The following is a 23,508-nucleotide window of genomic DNA, read 5'->3' as shown; positions in this document are numbered from 1 at the left end:
AATAATACTAGTTTAGATAATATAGAATGTATTGTTACTGTTAGAGTGACACACCATGAGTTGTGTAGGCAGACTACGACACCTACTGTAAACAAACAGGTTTTCCCATACAATGAATGCATATTTAGTATAGTAAAATAATCAACTGTTTAAGTATGAAGAATTATATTTGATGTTTTAGGGACTATTGAGTCTCAAACACTCAAAATGTAATTAACTCGCTTTTTTACCCAGTATTGTGGGTATTATTTTGTCTCTATTGATGTGGGAAAAGTGCAGACAGTATGTACATTCCTTTCTGTTATTGACTGGGTGGGGCAGGGTGGGATTTTTCTACAAACTGCTTTGAGATTCCAAAGAAAGCCCATTTTTGTTTTCCTTGAGTCGGGTTTCCTTCCTACAGCATACATGTTGTGCACAGGAAATGTGACAATTGCCCTAAACAGCGGCCAATCCCCAAGGCATTCAAGGCCCCCTTGTCCTTGAAGGCCTTGAGTGAGAGTACAGGCTGATATGCAGAATTAAAGCTGACGACAGCAAAGAGGGGTGAGATCTTCAATGTGCTTATTCAAGCGTAACTGGTTACAATCCAATCAGCCAAAGCTAAGCTTTCCAAATCCAAGTTTGTCTTCTCTTCTAAATAGAGTTTGGCTCACATCCTCGTGAGGTGGTGTCAGAAACAACCCACCAAATGTACACCTGATACGGTCCATAGCAAGCGGGTGGCGCTGCAACATTCTCATGTGACGTTGCGTGGAAACAAGAAGTAAGAGGGGTTAGATAGAGTGTGGTTGGGAACAACATGGTAGGAGGCATGATGTATACTCACATGCTGCCAGCTAACAATTTCCCAATTGTGACCAATTGGCAACGAAGCAGTTTTAGACAGAAACAAAGTATTGACCTGCACAATTGAGAAATTACTTGCTGGACCAAGTAAGTTTTGTGATTTATTTGTAACAATAAACAAAATAAAAATCACCTTCACGCTAAAAAAAATAATACTTATTGGTTGTTCAAACTAATCATACAGAAAAAACTTCAGATAATATAACAAGATTCATTATAAAATTTGTACCGGATATTGATATGTTAATAAATAGACAGTATGTTCATTAAAGTTAATCTCGCCCGGGTACACAAAAAATATATGTATATATATATAGATATATATTTAAAAAATAAAAAAGTCAAATTAAACTGATCATTACCAGTAGAAATGAAAAAGACGGTTTCTGAGAGGTTTTGCTGTCTTATTGCACAGTTTACAAAGGCCTTCTTGTCCATTAGTTATCGGTGGAGGTAGGTGGTGCTTAGGGAACAAAAGAAGGAAATTCATCCAAAAACTTGGGTTACCTCCACCCTTGTGCGCACAGCACAATACACTGGCACATTTGGCTGGGAGAGAGCCAGACTGCAACATTCCATGGGGTCTAAATCACCTCAATATGTGTGTGAACATGCAATCCAGCACACTGACTCACTTTGTGGATGAAGCTGAGGGCAGAGAGGACACACACACACACAAAAAATGGGATTCCTTCAGTTTCACCTTTCAAAATAGTTGGAAAGTCTAAGAGATTCCTCTCTTACTGTCGTAGTGTTAAAGATATTTAGTCACTTGTGCTAGTGTTTCTGAAATTCTATACATTCAAGGATTCGCCCATTATAGCTGATTGGGAAAGGCTGCCGGAAAATGATCACGTTTTGCCATCATTGATGACGTTAGATGTCCAATCCATTTGAACTGTCAGTGTGGCAGGGACAATTTTAAAAAATTAAATATGTTTTACCGTCAGTGTCAGCCTATGCGAAGTATTCTCGGCAGTCGTTTACAGTAGTTGTGTTTACCACAGTACTGTCAATGTATCGATACAGTAGATGAGCAAAGCTATAGTAATATAGCGCCTTAAGGTGGGCATTAATTATTCACAGCAGTTTAAATTAATAGGGACATACTATATATCACTGAAATACTTTTGCCTTTTGGAGATTTATCTGTAAAGCTCTTTAAGTCGCAAGGGAGTGTTAAAGTATTCAAAAAAATAATAATTAGTGTCTAAGATGTTTTTTGAAATGCTACAGCGTGACTCAAAATTATGATAAAAGTCACTTAATACATTCCCTGCACATATAATAAAAGTTTTTTTTTGAAATAGGAAAAAAAAAACTTTTTCTTAGCTTTTTTAGCTGGATGTATGAGGACGTGAATCAATATTTTACGTCAGTTATTTTTGTACACAGTTCAAAAAGAGGGCAAGGCTAAGTGTGATCCACAATGTCTGGGCGGCTACTCCCGACGCATTACCTCGGTCGGCCTTTGAAAGGTGGTCCTCTCTCTTCGTGAGATGATAGCGCTTCACCGGGTTGATATAGTCACTCTCTTCCGAGACGCACTCGTAGCTGCCGTAGCTGTCCTGCGTCATGGCGGGGATGAGGAGGAGACAGGTGGAGCTCATCTGAAGACAAGGGCTGCTCTGGTCTCTGTGCTTCCACGTATAGACCGCGTGGTACGAGTCAATCGGGCACGTTAGGTAGAAAGGGACGTCCATAGGAACATTCAGTTGAGTCAAATCAACGTCAACAGACGAGGCGGCGTTCCTTCTGGTCCGGTTGAATGTGCTATAATCTTCAAAAAACAAAACAACAAGGAAACGATGACCATAACAGAGGAAAAATAAAACATTGGTGTTATATAAGGTATATAACGTGACACTTAGTATGCAGGATTTTCATTACCTGGTGTTGATACAGCGCATACACTCTTTTTCCCTTCAATTATATTTTGAATGCCGTCACTGTGAAATCAACAAAATACATGTTAAGGGTTCACTCCATTTTCTTTTTTCTTTTTTTTGCAGAAAGACAAATAATGGACAAAGGAAACCTACGGGACAGTTGGGGAGCATCCAGATTTAGTCCAGGAACAATAGGGGTCTCGAGACAGAACACAATCCGCACAGGATTTGTTGTGCTCATTGCAACTTTGGAGGTCCAGCACATAGATTTTTTCTGCAAAACTCACCACTAGTTTTTTCTGGCAAGGAGAGAAATAAATTATTCACACACACACAGTAGAGCGGTCTTCAAAATTCTGCTTAGAAATTCCTAACAACACCTTTAAAGCCAATAGGAAACAAAGTTAACTCATTGAAGGCAGCGAGTGTGCTCATGAAACAAAGGTTTAATTTCCCATCTCCTTTTAAGATTGTAGTTTAACAAAACAAACATTTAGCTAAAAAGCACTCAGTAGATCAGCTGAACCTTCACAGAAAGCACTCAAGTAGTAAAGCACAACATCCTTAAAAAGATTTTGATGTGTTGTACCTTTTTGGAGTCCAGTTTCATTGACTGTAAACTGGACTGACTTTGGATTTTGGTTTGGGAGATGATGAAAGGTTCGGATCTTAATTCTAGAATTTTGTGGATCTTCCCAGAGTCTGTATGGGACGATAAGAATATCAAATGCTTACATACACTACCTGTTACGATTTGAAAATACATGTTTAATATACTACAAGAGTGTAAGAAAAAGTATTACCTCGCTCAAATTCCCTTATTTTGGTTTTTGCATAGTTTACCCACTTAATGTTTAAAATAATCAAACAAATGCAAATATCAAACCAAGTGAATACAAAATGAAGTTTAGAAAAACCCCACACTTTGATCTAAAGACAAATCTAGCAGTGTGTATAGAGGAGGGAGCACAGGATGTATGCACCTTTGTTGAACCTCGACAAAAATAGTCAAAGAATCGACTCAAGATAGTCCAAAAGCGCATTGTTGCACAACAAACAGGACATACCAGTGGCGAGCAGAAGAACGCTGTACATGCGCCGGTCCGCTGCTAGGACACGGTCCACAACTATCTTGGTGTAGTTGTGGTTGCTGACATAGAACGGAGCTGTGTAGTGCACAGAGTGGACCCAGTCACTCATTTCAGGGTGATCCCGCACCACTCTGATGGTTGTCAGGGGCAGTGCGCGGCTGTTCTGCACACACTGAAACACACAACACATTTCGGTAATACATCATGCGGACAATAACATATTCAGAATGTGGGACCTAAATTATTGTTATTTTTTTTTTTTTACCAAAAGTTATACATTTAACAGTGCCACTGTCAACGACATATCTAATTCATTTGAACTGGGAGGACTGGTAGTAGTCATCGCTGATCAAATTTCAGTAATTGTTAATGTTTATGGCGAGTAGGCGAGGGTACTGGAAAGCAGCCTTCATTGGAAGCGGTGATTCACACAGACATTTTCCTCATGTCCACCCATTTGTTTAAGGCTTTTTACAAGTCCACACGGCACATACTCAAGCACATGTGATTCATGGCAACATTGGAGTTTGTGTGTCATACCAACATAGCACTTACAGTTCCTGGCCTCGGTTCCGGAACAGCTTTGTCAAAGCCCTTGAAGGTGGAGTTGTTAAAAATGTCTTCAATAGTCTGGATGGAATAAATACAAACTGCAGTGGCGTTCCTGAAAGATAAATAAACGTAGTCTAATAAGCGTGGATGTAAATGAACCCGTGTCTTTCAAATCCAATGATTGACTTCACGTATCTAACCTAACCTAACCTAACCTAACCTGACCTAACTGAACCGAACCTAACCTAACCAAACCTAAATCTTCTAGTTTTTACTTTCTGCGTTTGACTAATACCAGTGGGAGTGACACAAACAAGAACAGACTCCTCCACCCCATGTCTTCATAGTTTCAATGTTACGTTCTTAGAATTTTCCTGGTGTTATTCTTACAGGGTTAAATTGAATTTCCTTAGAAACAAGTCATTTTGCCTTATTTAAATATTTTGATGAAATAGGGATGGTCCCAAACAGATTCACTTCACATTTACTAGGTAAGAACTGAAAATACTACCATTTGTCATGAAGAAAATTTAGTATTAATTATTTCACAATTAAGCCACCCACTGCAATTTACGGCTATAGACATCTAATGCATTTGAAGAGAGGGGGCTGACAGTAACTGCTTTTTCAAAGGGGTTGGGCGTTAGTACATTTAAAAAAATGAATCCACAATCTGAATCATGAATGTTATAGTACTCATAAAATACTAAATGTTGGCAATGGGTTAACAGTAAGTATATATTTCAACACATAGGTTACTTGAGTCCCAGTTTGACACATGCTGAGCTTGCATTTTGCGTCAGTTTGCACTCGGTTGCTACGCAAAACAAGGAAGGGAAAGTGTCATACCAGCTGCTGGTGAAGAGGGCATAGACTCGAGTGTCCTGCCATTCTTCGGCATGCTGGACATAAACGTCCAGCAGGCGATTAAAATACAGAGACTCCTCCGGAAAGCCACAGACCAGCCGAGCCTTAAGAAAAGTGGTCCACGTGTTCTGGAAGAATCGCTTTGATCCGCCTTCATCCGTCTGGAAAACATGAAAGAAAGAACTTGGTAGTAATGCGCAAGACGTTGTCCTCTGCGTCACGGAGAATGAGTTTATGGCCCATATTGCGAGACTCAGACTGAGCTTTTAGGGAAGGTGGCAGTCTACGGAAATTGGAATTTTGCCTGAAGTTATTTGAGTCAGTATCCATTGTTTCAGGTACCTTACAAACTCTGGCCACTTGGGAAATCCACGGGTCGGCCTCCGGGTTTTGGTCGGAGTTCTTCTCACGGAAGAAGATGTAAATCTTCTCATTGTTGGGGTCATTTATCCGCTTCACCCAAGTGGCAGACACAAATGTGGGTTCTGTAGGAGGATGACAATACTAATCCGTCAAGGTGTCCACTGCCGAGCACGTGCTTCTCTACATAGCCTGTAATTGACCAGCTGAGTCTTTATTAGTGTCAGTAGTCACCTGGAGCCAATCTTGGCTGACTTTGGCCATATGTGGGCTCAGAAACTGGTCACTAATGCAATGTTAATTGGATATCATATTCATATCACATCGTGTTGAGGCAGCATTGGTGTTCAAATACTATCGTACATTATTTTAAGTGTCACTGCAAGATTCATGTGTTGGGAATTACGAGAAGGAAGACCATGGCATTATAATTCTCACAACGACTTTTTACCTGAGACCCAAGTGTCATACATCCATACATTGGCCCTCCTTCCTGCTTTGCGCCTGAACTGCAAGGAGCTCCCATCATAATCCAGTGGCGCCGCGGTATACAGGTCCTCCTCTAGAAAAGCAGAAACAAATACAGGCATCCGTTGTCTATTATCAATCACCTATTATCTGGATAGTGATTACACAGCGTCACATTCTTCCATCTTCAAGAAACACCCAACAAGCGACATTTAACATACCAACTGTGAGAGACAAGGAGTTCTGCGTGTGCGTAAATGGAGAGAATCCCGTCCCCTTGTGATCCTCCGTCACATCGGCGCCCTGGAAACGGTATAGCGCAAAGTCAACAGGAAGTTTGAAGCTCAACACAGAGGATAAAACCTGAGCAGACCCCGAAAACCTGCCTTGAATGACCCAAAGAGCAACTTGGTTACATCCTTAGGACTTAAACAGTCAAGGACTTACCCGTTTCCAACAGTGAGGTCGATGTCCATTGGTCCCACAGACAAACAAACTGTCCCCAAACTTCTCGATGACGGTGATGACGTTTTTACAGGGGTCCTATTAAACCCACCGTGTGTTATTTCAACAATAACAAAAAAACACCATTAAACTTTTTCATGACTACTAACCTCCAGGCACGGTTCGTCACTCGTAGCCCCCAGACGGATTTCCTGCGGGGATTACGTCAAATGTTTGTGACTGCGTACACAAATGCTTTGCCACTAAAAAGACACATTTTTCGCAAATGCCACTTAAGATAATGTCTTCTAGCGGAGAAATAACATTACCTTGATGGATTATAGCCCAAAACCCTTCAAGAATTGCAACAGTGGTGAGGTTTGAAAGCATCTCAACCATTAAGATAAACATTTATCTACATTACATGCTGGTGTCAGCGTACTTTGTGAATTTAGTGGAGGTGGAAGGGACTTACTGTATGCAAACTTTCAACCTTTGCAACACAATGAGAAGAAGAAGCGAAAAAGTATTGCCAAATTAGCTTAGTCTGGCTTCATTATTCATGCCTTATTTTTAGAAGTGGGACCATCATGTATTTTCTTGTTCTTAAGTTGAGGAATACAAGTTGTATGTTACATTTCACAAAAAATTGAGTAACCTCTCATGTTTTGAAAGTTCCCTATTCAAGAATTGACCTTCCTGCGTTTTTCTGTTGGACTTGTCCAATTCTGGGCCATGTACACGACAGTAGTCACTAGATTGAACAGCTATTCAAATGTTAACTCATAAACTTAAACACTTTACAGGGGACTTTTTTTGTCACACTAAAAAAAAACAATGCTAATCACAGTATTTTTTAAAAACCATTATTGTACAGAAATTCACTCTGAATCGCCAGTCTAGTCTTTTTTTTTAAAAATATTTTATAGTATTTGACTCATCTTATACCAGTGACGTTGACAAATGTCAAATTACTTTAAAATATGAGGACTGGCCATGAAGTCTCCTCTATTACTGCCATTTACAGTGGTAGATGTCCAATCTATTTTGACTAAATCAGTCATACTGGATTTGGCGTCAATGGCAGGCGATGAGTTAAATGTAAAGGGCAAGTTAAGTAATTCTTGCATGAAAGAGTTAATAGAAAAAAAAGCAGAAATAGGCCATTTGCTGTAGGCAGATTAGACCATTTTGTGGCCATGATTTAAAGATCATTCTCTCAGATTACGCTATTTTATCGCCTCTGTAATTGCTGTCAAAGAAAAACTGTCTCGGAGAGGATTCAAGTGTAACTTGGATACCTCTATTAGTTCATCCGTTAAATTTTTATTTTTATATTCTTATATTCCATTAACGGCAACAGACGTACAATGCAGCGAATAATTTCCCCCATCTTTTACAGTGTAATTGAATTATCTCTCCTTCTGTCCCAACCACTCCTCTGGGCAAGTGGTTGCGGCTGATGCGCTTGGAAAAAAGTGTGCAGAAAAGAACAGCGGTACCAACCTCAGCAATTTGATAGCGGTCCAAATCAAGCTTGTACACAAAGTCAGTCCCTCCTACGTAAAATTCCCCAGAGTCTTCGTGATAAAACAAAATGGTGTGGTTTTGATGGAGCGGATAGGCAAATGTGCCTCTGATGATATCTGGAAGATAAAGTTACAATGTGTCAGTAGCACCAGACTGGAATTTGGTGAAGGTCATTCAGAGTTCCACAACATATTGGGTCAAATGTCTGTCTGTGCATTTGTGATAAAAACCTTGACTCACTGAGTTACTGTAACAAATTTAACAGTTTTTTTTATTACAATTATTATAATGAAATTAAATTTTAAATGTTGTTTAACAATTCCCTATAATTCTATGCCCATTTCAGCATCAATTTGAATCATAGATGTCATGCAGGGATGGTTTACCTTGGGTCAGAAGTCGGGGAATATTCCTTGTTCCAAGTATTGGTGAGTCCTCCGAGCCGACGAGGAGCGTCCACTGAAAAAGGCTCATTAAAGACAGGGTCAGACTTTGATGGAGCTTCATCTTGTGCCGTCGAGAGTGGCCATCCTCAAGCGAATGCTGCTTCTAATAAAAGTCGCTCCCTACCGCCCTCTGCTGAAGGAAGTGCCTTATATGGGCATCGTCACCCCTTGACTTACTTAAACTGTTGATTTTTTCAGTTATGCCATAAAAAAACACCCCAGTAGTATAAGAATAAAAAATATACAAAGATGTTTCTTTGTACAATTTTGTTCTCATTTCATTTTTTTAATTATCATACTTACTCTCAATTCCAAAGCAAGTAAGTGACATCAATGCATTTCATCCCCTACATAAGGCTTCTTTCTTTGCTGTTCCACAGGCAAGTCGGAACATGTTAAATGAAATGAAGTGTTCAGTAATAATGAAAATAACATAAACATGTTGACATTCATCTTTGTGTTGGCACAACAGAAAGGAGCTGTCTGGTAAAAATACTAATTTGGGTGTGCCCTGCATCTGCAAAACAAAACATCAGTCGTCTAGGATGTCTAAAATTACTCACCGCCAAGTACTATTCTGTGTCCACAAATATTTATGTTCTGGATTTAGAAATCAAATGAAACATCCAGTAAAGTAACTTTGGTCATTTGTGTCAAATGCATTAAATGTTTGAAGATGAGTGCAGAAAAGTGCCGTGACGGGTAACAATTCAATTTCCTGACAACTCCCTCAGTCAAAACTTGGCAGGCAAGCGATGTCTGTCTACAAGTTAAAGCCAACCAAAATATACTTTCCATCGGGTGTTTATGTGTTGTTTTTCTATCTGGGCGTTGTTTAATGAGAAATTTAGAAACGGCTGGCTTGCGGCGAGCGGTGGGAGAATCCTTAGACCCACGTACATGTTTTATTTATTGGAATGTATGAGTTTGTGTACAGATAATGATAAACAAGCTACCAAACAACATACTAAAAAGTCAAGGGTATTGATTGACAGCAAGCACGTAAAAGGTCCAAAATCTCCAGTATCTGGTCTAATTTGTCTTCACTTTTGAAGCTTTAACTTATTTGGCAGGCCTTTTAAACATCAATTTTGTCTGCCCCAGTTAAATAAATCTTTGGCTGCCATTGACGACGATATTTTACTGTCTCACTGTAAAATTAATTGGACATCTATTTTTGCCAATAATTCCGTCGTAAAACGAGGATCACCGTCGTTAGCTCTGGACTTGACGCGCACGAAAAGAACGCCCACCCGAACTCAGCGGTCCAATCAGACGACACATTCCAAAATACTTCCTGTTTACATCCGCATCTCGCCCAGCGTTAGACAGCCAGAGCTATGGTAAAACCTCTACGTTTCACTATTTTTATTATTATTGCAATATATCTTCCTCTAAACATTGGTGAATGTATGAAACCTGTATTCATTTGCTTCTATTCTCCAAAATTATCGTCGCAGCCGGGCTAATAAGTGAAATCGTTGCCTGATCGCCGTTAATGACGATTTTTGTCTCCTATAGCGGTTCCGATTCTGCGGAGATTTAGACTGCCCCGATTGGGTGCTTGCAGAAATCAGCACATTGTCGAAAATGGTAAGCTTTCACAGGTTTTTCCTCTAGCAAACGCCATGATTGACCCTGAGCATCTTGTTGTGACAGTCTAGTGTAAAGATGAAACTCTTGTGTGCTCAAGTACTGAAAGGTCTCTTCGGGGAGGCCATTGATGTAAGTCTACTTTTTACTTTTTTAAAACATAAATTTTCCCTAAAATATTCACTCCAAGAACGTGTTTTGTATTTGTATTTTAGTATGACAAAGTCACCAAGCTTACAGCCGATGCAAAGTTTGGTAAGTGAAAAGGGGGAATTTATGCATAAGCATTTGTTTGATATAATATCAGGCTGCAAGTGTGTGTGACACTATAATTTTGCACCAAACAGATAGTGGAGACATCAAAGCCAGTGTGGCCGTGCTCAACTTCATTTTGTCCAGTGCTGCAAAGCATGATGTGGATAGTGAATCTTTGTCCAGTGAACTGCAACAGCTCGGCCTGCCTAAAGGTTTTTTTTCCATCTATTTTTTTTTCAGTCTTATGACTGTCGATTGTTATTGTACATGCACTGTCCTTACATAGTTGATCCTTTGTCATAATGGGAATAGTTTTTGGTGGAATTTGCAATGTAAATTCTCTTGAGAATCACTTTCAAGTGATTTGGATTCATTTAAAAAAATATCCCTTCTTTCAGAACACACAATGGGGCTGTGCAAGTCATATGAAGATAAGCATTCTGCAGTGCAGGACAAACTGAGGGAGACAAGTTTAAGATGTAAGTATTGCATGTTTGTCAACCCTCACAGGTCATATGGATGGGGTGTCTACCACCGTCAGTAGCAGTCAGGCATGGCAGTAAAACTATTTTTTTGTGTGGACATAAGTGGGTAGACTGGAGGCCGTGTCATGGCGTGTGGACTACATTTTGAGCTCCAGCGAGATGAAGGAGGTCAATGAAGCAATTGTGCAGCTTAAGATTCAAAGCGAAGAAGCCGGGTCGGGCACTTTGCGGAGCACTGTTGTCTCGCTCACTGCCGACAAGTTCAGAGTCTTGCTTTCAGGTTTCTCCCTACTGCAGATAATCTTTTCTCAAGCAATGATTTCACTCTAACTCTTTGTTTTTGACTCTTTTCTTCCAGAACTCAAGCAAGCCCAAGCCATGATGAACAATTTGTAATAAGCAACAGATTAACCTATTAGCTCATTTGTTTAAAAACTGAACACAATTACTCAGTTTCATTCATTTTTTTTGTCATGTATAATTTTAATGTATTGCTTATTACTTCAAATTGTGTATTTTCTACCTTTATAATACAGGTATAATGGAAAAATGTCAGATGAGTGACTTAAAATACTGAATATTATGAAACATTGTTTAAAATGTTCAATAAAAGATTGTATTAATTTCAATGGCCTTCTTTGTCAAAATCAGGTTTAACTACATTTACCAGCATGCATTGCAAGACACGTGCTCACTATGACTCCCTTGTAGTTCTTTAAGGCTTTAAAATCATTAGTTTAAGATTTTTCTATTACAAAATATCTGAAACGCGCATTTAAATGTGGTTTCGGGAGGAAAATGTTAAAAGTGGCTGAATTTTTTTGTCATGGAGATCTCGCGATAACGGCGGTTACGTTACAAAATGTGTTTGGTAATTCGCACGCTGGAGGGAAGGCGTTTTATAACTAAAGCAATTGACAGTACATATAATCACAAACTTTGCGAACGATCTTTTAGCTCAAGTAAAACTGCAGCACCGTTTTTATTCCCCGATCGAGGTAAGAACTTAAATCAAACTCATGGCTCAGTCAATGCAATAAACAAATTGCAGCGTATAAACAGTTCTTACAACTTACAGCCTGTCAATCTACTTTTTTTGTGGTATGAAGTGCAATCGTTTTGTTTTATCACGCAAAATCCGTTCATGCACAGTATGCATTGAAAACAGAATGAATATTGTGGCAAATAAATAAATGAAATTGAGGATCTACCTGATCGGTTCGTCGGTGCTCATCTGAAACCAAAAAGACCTGCAACCTGAAAAAAAAAGGAAAAAATATGACCACCGACAACCCGACACAATGTTCAACTAATTAGCAAGCTGTCCAGGAACTTGATCACGGTCCTGATTGTACTAGATCCAGGTGTGGTGGGTGATTGGGTGGGGGGTTATATTGGAAAACAGACTTTTCATTTACATGCAAATAAATAGAAATCCAAGCTTTAATTATGGCGTGCGATTATGTCGTAAGGATGTTATCAGCGCATCATGCATGAATCAACCAATGTTTGTGTGCAGTTACATAACAGGAGTGATGCCAGAGGGTCCGGAGCTGCACCTGGCCAGCCTTTTTGTCAACAAAATGTGCGAGGGCGTTCTTTTTGCCGGCCCGGTGAAAAAATCAGAGGTCAGCAAAAATCCTGACGTGGCCTTCATCTGCGAGGCTTTCCGCATCAGCGCCACTTCCAGAGGGAAGGAAGTGAAGCTCACGCTGACGCCCATCAAGAGCGATCGCCCCGAAGCCGAAAAGGGGCAGCAGCCTGTCGACATTGTCTTTCGATTTGGCATGTCAGGCTTTTTCCGCTTCACCGCTGAGGACGAGCTGCCCAAGCATGCCCATCTGTGCTTTTATTCCATGGAACAACCTCGCAGAGTGCTCAGCTACGTGGACGCACGCAGGTTTGGTAGCTGGCAGCCTCACGGAACTTGGCAGCCCGACAGAGGACCGTGCATTATGTTTGAGTACAAAAGCTTCAGGTTGGGGATGCTTTGCACCGTGAGAATCAAATCTAAAAAGGTTATCCCCTCACATGATGCACTTATAACAACTTTGCAGGGATAATGTGGTGTCGCATCTCTCCGACCGTGCCTTTGACAGGCCAATCTGTGAAGTTCTGCTCAATCAGAAGTACTTCAATGGCATCGGCAACTATCTCAGGGCTGAAATCCTTTACAGGTGGAAAATAATGCTTTTTAACAGACTAAAACACATCTGTTTTTTGGGGGGGGAATTGATTTGACGTTTGTATGATTTTTTTTAGATTAAACATCCCACCCTTCGTGCCTGCCCGTTCTGTGCTAGAAGGCCTAGATTCCGAGGAAACGTGGGAAGAAAAGAAGCCTGTGAAAGATGAGATCTTGGACAAGAAGGTGAACCTGATTAAAAAGAGCGTTTTTCTTCTTCTTCTACTCCACATTCAAATGTTTCAACATGAAACAATGTCTATCTCTGTGCCCTCAAGACAGCTACAAAGATCAAAGTGAAAGAAGAGAGCTCCGATCTCCTCAAACTGTGCCACACAGTTCCCCTGGAGGTGGTCAATTTAGGTGGGCCACATTGACGTCACTGTCTTGATTTAATTTCAGTCACGAGCAAGATTTAGAGCATCAACTTGAAGCGAAACAGAAAAAGCCTTTTGTTATGTACGCCCTAGGCGGGAAAGGTTACGATCCGGAGAAGGCGGACTACTCTGCCTTCAAGGCCTGGTTACGGTGTTACTATGTGGAGGGAATGAAGTCATTGCGCGACCATAATGGCAGGACTATGTGGTTCAAAGTGGGTGATTGAAATTCCTGTTCAGCATGCTTTTTTTTTACATTTAGTGACTAAAAACAACTTTTATTTTATATTTCAGGGCGATCCAGGGCCAATGGCTCCTAAAAGTAAGTAGCATCTAAACAAGGGTCCAGTTATATTTGCCTCTGGCTAATTATGAAATTATCATTGAATATTGGTGACACAAGAAGCTTAAATTCAGTCGACATTCTGTGGCACTTCATAGGTTGAACAATAGATGGACTCAATGCATTTTTGGGGGGAATGCTTTTTCTATTTTTTTGTTTTACTACAGTACTTTTGTTGTTGTTGTTGCAATATTTACATACCTCTTTAGTATTTTGTTACTTGTAGCCCTTAACTCATCCACTACCATTGAAAATTAGTACATAGGTGAATCATTTCAACTGGGAAGGCTTTCATTAAATTACAAGAAAAGAGAAAGTTCTAAGTTATATATTTTCTCAAACACCAGATTCTAAATCACCAAAGGCCAAAAAGAGAATAAAAAAAGATGAGGATCATGATTACATCCAAAACAAAAAGGTAAAACCGATTATGTTTTGAAACTGGTGATTAGGAAAAAAACTATCTACTTACAACTTTTGTGCTTGTGTTTCCACATCGTAGGGGGCCAGGAAACAATCTGAAAGTACGCAAAAGAACAAAACAGTTAAAAAGGAAGCTAAAGCAGTAAAGAGAGAGGATTTGCCTCAAGAAACCACTCGCCAAAGGAAAGTAAGAAAGAAATCCACTGAACAGAAGACAATAAACAAGACAGAGCCAGAAGAAGGTGAAGAATTTGACAGGGTGCAAAGGGATGACACTTGAGAAAATGTTTAAATTCAGCATTGAAAACTCACCTTTGTTTTTCGCAGGTTCTCGAAGGCGCAGCTGTAGACTGACAAAACAGAATGTCAAGTAAAAACAAAAAAAGAAGGGCTGACTGTATATTGAAATACTGTTTTTTATTGATTTTTTAAATAAATAAAGTTGTTTCTAAACATCATTGAAATTGTAGTTGAAAAAATGAAAATGAATTCAAAGGACATTTCACAGTAATTTGCAATATTGTAATAATGAGCAGAGTTCTCATTTTTTCTTCATAATTGACACCTGGAGAAGCATTCAGTGATTTGGTCAAAAGCTGTCCAAAATTTACATTACACCATCCATGTACTTTACATGACCAAACTGGAAAATCACATTCAAAATGTAAGCTGCAACAACAAGCAATATTAAGGTTAAGGAAACCGTTGGAACTATTTTGGCCATTAATTAGAAAAAACATGAAATTGGTGGAGTTCCAAAATGCATTCATTGACTTTTGTGGCTTCATTTTAGACAAACCTTCAAAGACTTGCTCAAATATGACTTGTTAAACATAAACGAGCAAAAGTGATCTGATTTGAAAGGCAGTGAAGTTAAGATTGATTCCACCACCACCAGTCACTTCCAAAGGCTCAGTCTTGTCAATTTGCTCCAAAAGATCGCAACTGAAACATAAAAAAACACTTCAGTCCCACACAATTATGTATTAAAGGAAGAAAACCATGAGAGGTTACTTACTGCCAGGCCTCCTTGACCGGACACGTCGAGCGGAGGGTCGCGCTCACACCGCCGCCGTGTGCCTCGTACAGTCTGACAACAAGGGCTCCCTTCCTGTCCTCGGCCTGATTGTGAAATGACCAGCGGTGGACCCAAGGGTCTTGTTTTCAAAAGACAAATAGGAAAACTGAATAGGATACCTGCTTGACAGTCTCAATGATGACACTAGCAGGACTGATGGAAAAGGCACTCCAGGGCATCGTGTCCGGGGAGCACGATGTTAACCTTAATGGGAAGTTGAGGTTGTATGCACACTGGATGACTGCTGCCTCTTGGAAGGAACCTAAAATGCAAAATATGCTCACACAGAAGCTTTTATTTTAAAGAACTGACTCCCTCCTTGTTCAAATAGATTGAATGTCAACCTGTGTGTGGCATGATTGCATAGGTAAAATTGTGTGTCCCCATATCAGCGTTGGCATCCGGCGCCTTTGGTGCCCTCAACCTGGGACAGAGAAAATATTGAGGTGTATACATCCATTCACTCTGACTGCAAACTTTGCAAAAATTGTGCATCTTACAGGGAAAGCGTCATTGTGTTCTTGTGGACCGAATAGCCGTATTTGCAGTCGTTGAGCAGAGCCACTCCAAAATTGTGCTCTGACAAATCGGCCCATTTGTGGCCCCAAACCTGAAAAGAGAAGCGACACCATTCATCAAGCAGGGGAACGGTCCCAATATTTTGGTCCATGTTGCGCATTTATGGGTAACATACTTCAAATCTGGCCCAGTCCCATGATGTATTCCTGTGTGTCGGTCTCTGGAGATGTCCGAATTGGATCTCATATGTTGCGTTGGGACTGTGCACTCGCACTGGGAATTCAACTTTGAGAAACTTGTGTGACTCAAACCAGTTTACCTGCGGACAGATCGGTAACACCATTTATGATCTGAATAATGCACAAATGGTCCACCATGTGAACTCCAGATGCAGTTGGTGAAATAAGTTTGTTTTGTTCCAAGTATCTATGGTTATTTACGCTCAAAAGAAATCACATTGGCTTTGTTTACATTTCAGCCAATTAATGCTTTACGTTCTGTGAAATGCTAAACCTTTCTAAGAGCACGTACCTGTGTGTTGAACTTAATGTAAGGAGACATGGCATCCATGACAATTTCCTGTGTGATTGTGCTGTTGTCGCTGATCTTGAGCGTAAAGCCGACACTAACTCTGAGCTCATGTGACAGCAACACATGGACAGGCTTTACCACCCCCACCATTGGTTTCCTGTAACAAGAGGGTGGTGTGACGGTTTACTTTTAAGGTCACTGGCAATGGCTCAGAGAAAAGTGGGTGTAACATGAATGACTCACACCTTGTCTGAAGATGATAGTCCATTACATCCCAAGCATCCCAATATAGGGGTACGTCATCAAATATGACAAACTGGTTACCGCTACAGCCATCGGAAATGACTTCCCTGAAAAAACATTCATTTGGAAATTTGTTCCCATATTTAGTTTTAAAGCCTGTGAGGATGTATTTTAATATATTCTATTATAAAATATTCAGGTTACGAAAGGCATTAATAGGAACAGTTTGTCTCTGGATATGCAAGAAATTCCCATTACGAAACTCGAAATCTCAAAAATTTAAACATCCTCTTGTAGCATCCTGTGTTTTATTGTTAATAATGCATCCCATAAAATTCAGAATGTTCTTATCTTTTTTCTCTTTTTGTATTTGTCTGAGACTTCACACAAAATTGGTATACTTTGACAATATAAAAGTTACAAAACCACTTTTGGAACAAACCAATTTTGTAAGTAGAGGGACCACTGTACTGACTTTTATCCCAACTTCAATAGACAATTTGATTGTGGAACCCGAGTACCTGTTGGCTTTGACCAAACCCAATGATCTCAGTGTGCCATCTTTGTTGACAACAGTCCATATAATCCCATTTTCCATCAAGACACTGCCATCAGCCTGTAAAAATCACACAACAAATTCACTACACATGGTTTCCCACAATGCATATTCAAGAAACATATTAGCCATCGGCTATAATTAATTGTCCTTCACTATACCTGAACAGTAACACAGACTGGAGCCTGAGGCTTTGTGTCTTTAATAGGACACAGACCGATACTAGGAGCTCTCACTAGAACTGCGATATGAGAGACAAAAACATATTCTCAAAATGTCAAAATATTGTTGAGTATATCAAACATACCTAAATGATCTTCTCCGGGGCCATCTTGTATCTGGAGCACCTCAAGGCGCTCCCATGGCAGAGAGTTAAAGACACCTGTGGCCTCACCCTTGGACAACAAGGCACTGAGACTTTCTTGCAGGAGTGTAGCACCAGTTTTCTTGATATCTGATGACCCACACAAGATTTTATTTAAATTTAACATCATCCAATTGTGCCAAGCACTTAGCTAGCAACCAGCCTTGATAATATTTTTGCCAAGTAATCTACTTGCTAACATCGACATACCTTCATAATATCTCAGTGCATCCTCCACTACCATCTCTATGCAAGTACCTGGGATTACATCGTGGAATTGGTTCAACAACAAAAGCCTACGAGGAAGAAACAATCATAAGAAATCGACATGTAACAGCATACAAAGTGTATTTAGTCAGCTTGAATAAGTGAATCCTGACCTCCAGAGTTCTCGCAGTTTTGCTACAGGATACTGAAAGGTTTTATCATGACAAAGTGCCAAACTGCTGGCAATCTCAATGTCATGCAGAAGTGTTTCACACTGGCGGTTGCCCTTCTTGATCTGGAATATTTACCATTTTTATACACTTTGTGGATATTTTAACATGATAATGTTCACATATGTATGCGTCTATACCTGCGCCTGTGTGGTATACGTGCCATTGTGAAGCTCTAGGAAAAGTTCTCCGGTCCAGGTGCATAAAAGTTGTGAATCAGCCCAAAGTTGAGAAAAGAACTCATCAGGACTGGACATTTTAACCCTGGCAGAGACAAAACCAGTATAATGAAAATAGGCAGTGGTCAACCATAATGACGGAATCAATATGAATAATATCCTTTTGATTTGAATTGGCATGGGTGTGGTCAAAATATTGGCAAGCCGTTGGTTGCGCTTTGCCCAGTCCCATTGGAAAAGTACTAAATTGTTCCGGAAAAAGGAACTGACTTGGGAAGGCCATCTGTGTCCTGGACCCGCCTCAGTCTATCCAGCATTAACTGCGTGGGACCACCTCCACCGTCGCCAAATCCAAACAATATAGCACTGTGATTGACCCGACCTTTGTCTTTGTTTTGCTTAACGGTTTTTACAAGCTGTGGACAGACAGACCAGAGGCACCCACAAGAATGTAAGCAGTGGATAAATGGGAATATGCCAATTGCTTCTTTTGAGACGCAAAAGGAAAAGGACATTTTACTCACATCTTCAACCTTGCCCATCATCCCATAGGACTCTCCAGGTGGGAAATGAGTCAAGACTTTGGAGCCATCAAGTCCTTCCCAGAAAAATGAGCTGTGCTTTAGGAATTAGAAAAAGAATTCATCAAATGAACTAAATGCCATGGTTACTGAGAGCGTTAGGAATATTTTATTCTTTGAACTGGCACCGAATAAACATTTGTTTGTTTAGATTAATAATAGAAGAATGACAAAAGCTACGTGAATTGACATCTATCATGCTCAATGGCACTAAATATACGTTTTTTTTTTAAGTTTAACATTTTTTTCTCAATTTACTGTACTTTCTGAAGCATAACTTACCGGGAAAGTGTTCACAAGATTCCAACTGAGTTTTTGCGTTAAAAAATTGGAAATTCCACTGCCTTGCATTATCTGAGGGAGTTGGGCTGAGTAGCCAAATGTGTCTGGAAGCCAGAACTAAATCAAACAAAGCAAAAGGGTAAGTAACCAAATCAAGCATTCCTTAGATTTTCATGGGCCAATTGCTTACCTCTTTGCACTTTTTCTGAAAATGTTGCTCAAAAAAATGTTGGCCCTCAAGGAACTGCCTTACCATGGATTCTCCAGAGGGAAGATTGCCATCCTGCCCAAAAAAGCATGCAATTAAATACACTAAGAGAATACATGATGGGTAATCTCTCACAGCATTCACCATTTCCACCCACGTCCCTCCAACTGGGATGAACTTTCCCAGCTCGACGAAACGTTGAATCTCAGAGAACAGTCCCGGGTACCAGTTCTTGACCCACTCAAACTGCTGGGCCTGCATGACAGTAAAAGGCTTTGAAAACGATTTGCTGCATTAGCGCGGCGATACGTGTCCAATCCGTTTCAACTTGGACAACTACCAATGTTTGCTAATTATTCACCTGAGAACACGTGAACACAAACTCTGGATTTTTTTCCATGAGACGGATGGCGGTCACCCAGCTCCGAGCACATTTGCGAATGGTTTCATCGTAAGGCCACAGCCAAGCTAAAGGACAGAGGCAGAGAGAATCAAAACAAGCAAAGTACAGCTACTTTTTCATAATTCCAATTCATTATTATCATCATTAAAGCGTAGTTCCTATTATATAGAATTCTGACTCATCTCATTACACCAACTAAATAGTGTTCTGTAACCTAAAACAAAAAATCTTGACCATTACATATGTCTAAAACAGTAAGATCCATAGCAAATTAATGTAAATAAGCCCCGCCCACAATAAGTATGGATATTTAGTGCAGAGACCTGAGTCGATGTGGCAGTGACCCATGGCATGGACAGTATGTTGGCTTTTGCCGTTGCTCTGGCTGAAAAAATTGTGAGCCAAAGAATGTGCTTTGTTAAAGGAGCTAGGATCGGTCGGATCGCTCACGTTAACCATTTCATTGACGGTGAATAGCGCCTGATAACTCCGCTGGTCGTTCTCACCCAGTTCCTATTGAAGAAACAAATTACACGGCTTTTGTCGTTTGATTCTTTTGGCTGACTTGGCCTTAAAAAAAGGGGTCGACTACCTTCACAATGTCAATCAGCAGTTCAAAATCAGTTAATAGCTCTCTGACAGGTCGATTGAATACCACCAGCTCCGCCTTCTGCACCGAGAAGGTCTTGTTTGGATCTGGAGCCGCAATCATTGACCGTTGACCGGCTCCAAAAAGGCCATTGCAGGCCAACTCCACATAGAGGTTCACACTAAAATCAAAAAGAAGAGTAAAAAACTGAATAGATTTATATCCAAAATTGCCAACTCACGTGTGTTCTTCCTCTTCTGTCAGACAATCGGAAAGGATGTAACTTGTCTTTTCGCCTTCTTTAGTCAGACTCTGCAAATTAGGAACACAGAACATCCATTCAGCATCCTAAACAGATTTAACAGGTGATCATTTTGATGACCTGAACTGGTTTTTCATCCCTCCAAAGCATCACTTCTCCATCACTCTCCCAGAGAAGATGAACCTCTTTTCCTTTCCAAGACGAAGGGATTTTCAGGACTACTTTAAACCAACATGTCCACCACCTCAACACAAATGAAAAAAAAAACATATCACCTTATTTCCCCCCCACGTGTGATGTGTGAAATATACTCACGTTGGTCCAAAGTTATCACCAACTTTATAAGGTCTGAATTGCTGCGTTTGAGCTTCAGATAATGTTATCCGTTTGGAGGACATAAATGAACTAACGGATTCCAGCGGGTGAGTTTCGCCATATAACCTTGCACAAAAGAGTTGCACTCGTATTTACATGCATTCATATTAATAATAAGAATAAACACAGACAAGGGAGCTTTTATACTGTTTGTGTACATATGCTTACCGTCCTCGCAGGTTGCAGTCTGTGAAATAAACCTCAGAAACGAACTTTTCAGCTCTCTCCAACAGAGTACGCCGGTTCTTTAACACGGGTTGATGATACATAACTAAAGATGATTATTTTGTAATATTGTGAACAATATGAACGAGCAAATGAAGCTCAATGTGACCCGGAAGTAGCCTCGGTGAATGTTTCTTACCCATTCGGCCACTAGATGACAGTGTCTAATAAACTATTATTACAGCGGCTGAATACTAACGGAAGAGGGCGCCAGATATAATTAGATGACTCAGTAACATGCAAATTAAATGTTGCTTTGTGTTATTTATTATCATCACATAAATGAAGCTGAGGAATGGAAGATCTATGTTGGTCTTTACTAAAAATCCTTTTCAAACCAGGGCAAGAAGAAGACTTTTGGGAGTCCAGATAAGATTTAGACTCTTAATCTTATCTGGACTCTCAAAATTTTAGAGTAAGATGTTCGAAATGCAGTGTCAAGAGCAAGAAGTATTGAGTATTACAATATTTCTTAACAATAGAGGGAGTTAAGTCGGACGATATCATTCTTGCTCATCTGGTTAGCGTTGCCCAAGTTGACGTTGGCATTGGGAGTCGGTACCATGGTGGGTTGGTTGTTGCGGGAGAATGCATACCTGCGTGCCATTCAAAAACACAATTATTAGCCAACATCGTAATGGCGATTATAGTATATAGTATATAAACAGTACAATGTGTGATTGGCTGTTCAATTTGGGTGTAGTCAGCCATTAGATTGCTTTTTTTTTTAAAATCACACAGTACAATTCATAGACCAAAATGCTTGCAGTCGAGTGGCAAAAAAAACAACAACTGTACAAACCTATGGTACTGCATGACAGAGTTGTAGTCGTACGGCGTGTCGAAGTTGATCGTGTTTATCTTGTCAAAGGCGTACGCCAAACCTGAATCGACATCATAATAGCATTCAACATGCAGTATGGTTTGCGAATGTGTGTGTGAGCGGAAGAGTGCAGACCAGATTGGATGTTCTGCCACAGGATGCGGATATGCTGATCGCGGTCAGAGCGGCACTGCTCGTGATTGAACCCGAGGGCGTGGAGCAGCTCGTGTTGGACGGTGCCGTGGTACAAGCAACCGTTGCGGTCCAGAGACAAGGTCTGAGCACTGCCACGCCGACCCACGTACGAGTAACACCTGAAAGAGACAGCAAGTCAGTTCGAGTGTACTGTGTCTATCTGCGGCCTGCAAGATGGGGCATGTCTTTCAAGCATGTAAGATAAGGGTAGTTAATGTTACAGCGTGGGCCTGTCTTGCAAAAGGGTGTGGTTGAGTTTAGGATGGGGAGAGTTATAAAATGGGGGCATGATTTTGGTCAAATTGTACAAGGCAATTGTAAAGCATTATGTGGTTGTGGAACATTATTGCATTATTGACAAGAAAAGCAAACTCTCACATATCAAAGTGGAACAAGGTCATGGTTGGGAATTAATAAGGAGGCAAGCTTTATACCCATTGTTCGACACGATATAAATGTAATCTTTCTGGCCACTGTGAGGGGTGAAGCGAATACAGGAGACGTCGCTGAAAGACTGCAGGCCGCGCTCAATGATGGCGCGCTCACGTGATGCTGAATTGAGAAAAAATGACATTTATAACGGGACTTTAGGCGGTGTATGAAGCACACTTCATTTGAATTCGACTTTGAATTAAGGAGGGGGGAAAAATTCCCCCTTAATTGAAATAGATTGGATTTTGACTGTGTTTGTCAAGAGAAAGTAAGGGTACTGACTGTAATGCGTGGAGATGACATAGGGCACGTAGATTCTGCCATTGGCGGACATTGGCCACATGCACCCTCGCGACGTGCACTGGTCGGCATTTCTTTCGCCGTCTTTGTCGTAAGCGATGTCATCCATCACCAGTGGCTCTTCTGCCGTGTGAACTGTTAAAAGATTACACCAAGTGGCCATTACGCGGACATAGGTTTGTGTTCAGAATGTTTGTCTGACACATTCACTGAGTACACCATTGACCCTTTAGTGTGACTTTGAAGAAACTTTACCGACATCTTTGTTGGCCTTCCACAGAAGTTCAGACACAGACTCTTCCTGAAAAAGAAACCAACCAACCAAGTAGTCAGTAAGAACATGTTGAAATGACACCTTTTTTTTCCAAATCAAATAGCTTGTTAAAAATCATAGCATAATATACAAGTAAAATTCTGAAATTCTGCATTCATACAGATTTAAATAACTGATAATTACAATTATGCAGAACTAAAGTGCAAGGAAAGCATTTGCACTTCAGATATGTATAAATAGAATCATTCCATTTTAACCATTTTAGTAGTGGACATTTTCACACACTAAGGGGATCTAACCTGCTCCTTGGATGCCCAGCTGCATTGAGAGAAGAAAAGAAGCGTGAAGACGCTGAAGGTGATGAGCTGCATCATGATGGAGCGCAAGATGATGAAGGAGATGGAATCCCTGCAGCTCTGCTCTTTAAAAAGCTTACTGCAATAACCTTGACAGCACCCGGTGCTTTCCCTCCAGCCCCGGTGGGAATTCGGCAGA

The 23,508-nt window shown here is 40.4% G+C and overlaps 5 protein-coding genes across 8 annotated transcripts; 2 read left to right on the top strand and 3 right to left on the bottom strand.

Annotated features, from left to right (window-relative positions):
- Positions 1-806: 806 nt before the first annotated feature.
- On the bottom strand, positions 807-12,299 carry LOC144215726 (semaphorin-7A-like). Of its 4 annotated transcripts, none has more exons than XM_077744833.1 (16): positions 12,041-12,299; positions 8,437-8,519; positions 8,027-8,166; positions 6,691-6,732; positions 6,524-6,619; positions 6,298-6,379; positions 6,060-6,170; positions 5,591-5,733; positions 5,231-5,409; positions 4,385-4,493; positions 3,806-4,001; positions 3,328-3,440; positions 2,892-3,037; positions 2,740-2,798; positions 2,309-2,629; positions 807-1,497 (listed from the first exon to the last, which is right to left on the bottom strand). In XM_077744833.1, exons 1-16 carry the CDS (start codon positions 12,061-12,063, stop codon positions 1,481-1,483), a joined length of 1,860 nt encoding a protein of 619 aa, XP_077600959.1. In that variant the 5' UTR covers positions 12,064-12,299; the 3' UTR covers positions 807-1,480. The 4 variants fall into 4 exon arrangements, with proteins under 4 accessions (XP_077600959.1, XP_077600957.1, XP_077600958.1 ...); XM_077744831.1 differs by having other exon boundaries at positions 8,437-8,629; positions 12,041-12,298; XM_077744832.1 differs by having other exon boundaries at positions 8,437-8,626; positions 12,041-12,298.
- Positions 9,729-11,407, top strand: LOC144215732 (COMM domain-containing protein 4-like). Its single transcript, XM_077744843.1, has 8 exons — positions 9,729-9,839; positions 10,018-10,089; positions 10,156-10,221; positions 10,305-10,344; positions 10,437-10,556; positions 10,743-10,823; positions 10,933-11,109; positions 11,188-11,407. Exons 1-8 carry the CDS (start codon positions 9,837-9,839, stop codon positions 11,223-11,225), a joined length of 597 nt encoding a protein of 198 aa, XP_077600969.1. The 5' UTR covers positions 9,729-9,836; the 3' UTR covers positions 11,226-11,407.
- LOC144215729 (endonuclease 8-like 1) lies at positions 11,532-14,615 on the top strand. Its single transcript, XM_077744840.1, has 10 exons — positions 11,532-11,827; positions 12,349-12,807; positions 12,887-13,006; positions 13,092-13,200; positions 13,293-13,377; positions 13,485-13,606; positions 13,686-13,713; positions 14,082-14,152; positions 14,237-14,399; positions 14,485-14,615. The coding sequence occupies exons 2-10, from the start codon at positions 12,365-12,367 to the stop codon at positions 14,529-14,531; spliced, it is 1,188 nt and encodes a 395-aa protein (XP_077600966.1). The 5' UTR covers positions 11,532-11,827; positions 12,349-12,364; the 3' UTR covers positions 14,532-14,615.
- Positions 14,558-21,118, bottom strand: LOC144215725 (alpha-mannosidase 2C1-like). Its single transcript, XM_077744828.1, has 26 exons — positions 20,933-21,118; positions 20,705-20,830; positions 20,510-20,633; positions 20,369-20,439; positions 20,131-20,308; positions 19,862-20,051; positions 19,497-19,603; positions 19,280-19,390; positions 19,118-19,210; positions 18,928-19,044; positions 18,589-18,684; positions 18,335-18,480; positions 18,026-18,149; positions 17,829-17,950; positions 17,659-17,744; positions 17,392-17,538; positions 17,246-17,325; positions 17,050-17,144; positions 16,531-16,635; positions 16,286-16,442; positions 15,930-16,073; positions 15,736-15,845; positions 15,580-15,659; positions 15,355-15,497; positions 15,176-15,279; positions 14,558-15,102 (listed from the first exon to the last, which is right to left on the bottom strand). Exons 1-26 carry the CDS (start codon positions 21,031-21,033, stop codon positions 14,985-14,987), a joined length of 3,075 nt encoding a protein of 1,024 aa, XP_077600954.1. The 5' UTR covers positions 21,034-21,118; the 3' UTR covers positions 14,558-14,984.
- Positions 21,119-21,400: 282 nt separating this feature from the next.
- Positions 21,401-23,382, bottom strand: LOC144215731 (high choriolytic enzyme 1-like). The gene is made up of 7 exons (XM_077744842.1): positions 23,313-23,382; positions 22,995-23,040; positions 22,722-22,874; positions 22,442-22,559; positions 21,948-22,126; positions 21,792-21,873; positions 21,401-21,585 (listed from the first exon to the last, which is right to left on the bottom strand). The coding sequence occupies exons 3-7, from the start codon at positions 22,846-22,848 to the stop codon at positions 21,462-21,464; spliced, it is 630 nt and encodes a 209-aa protein (XP_077600968.1). The 5' UTR covers positions 22,849-22,874; positions 22,995-23,040; positions 23,313-23,382; the 3' UTR covers positions 21,401-21,461.
- Between the last annotated feature and the right edge of the window lie 126 nt (positions 23,383-23,508).

Source organism: Stigmatopora nigra, chromosome 22 (assembly GCF_051989575.1).
Source record: "Stigmatopora nigra isolate UIUO_SnigA chromosome 22, RoL_Snig_1.1, whole genome shotgun sequence".
NCBI lineage: Eukaryota > Metazoa > Chordata > Actinopteri > Syngnathiformes > Syngnathidae > Stigmatopora > Stigmatopora nigra.
Note: the sequence above shows the minus strand (reverse complement) of the source record. Positions and strands in the feature narration are given on the sequence as shown.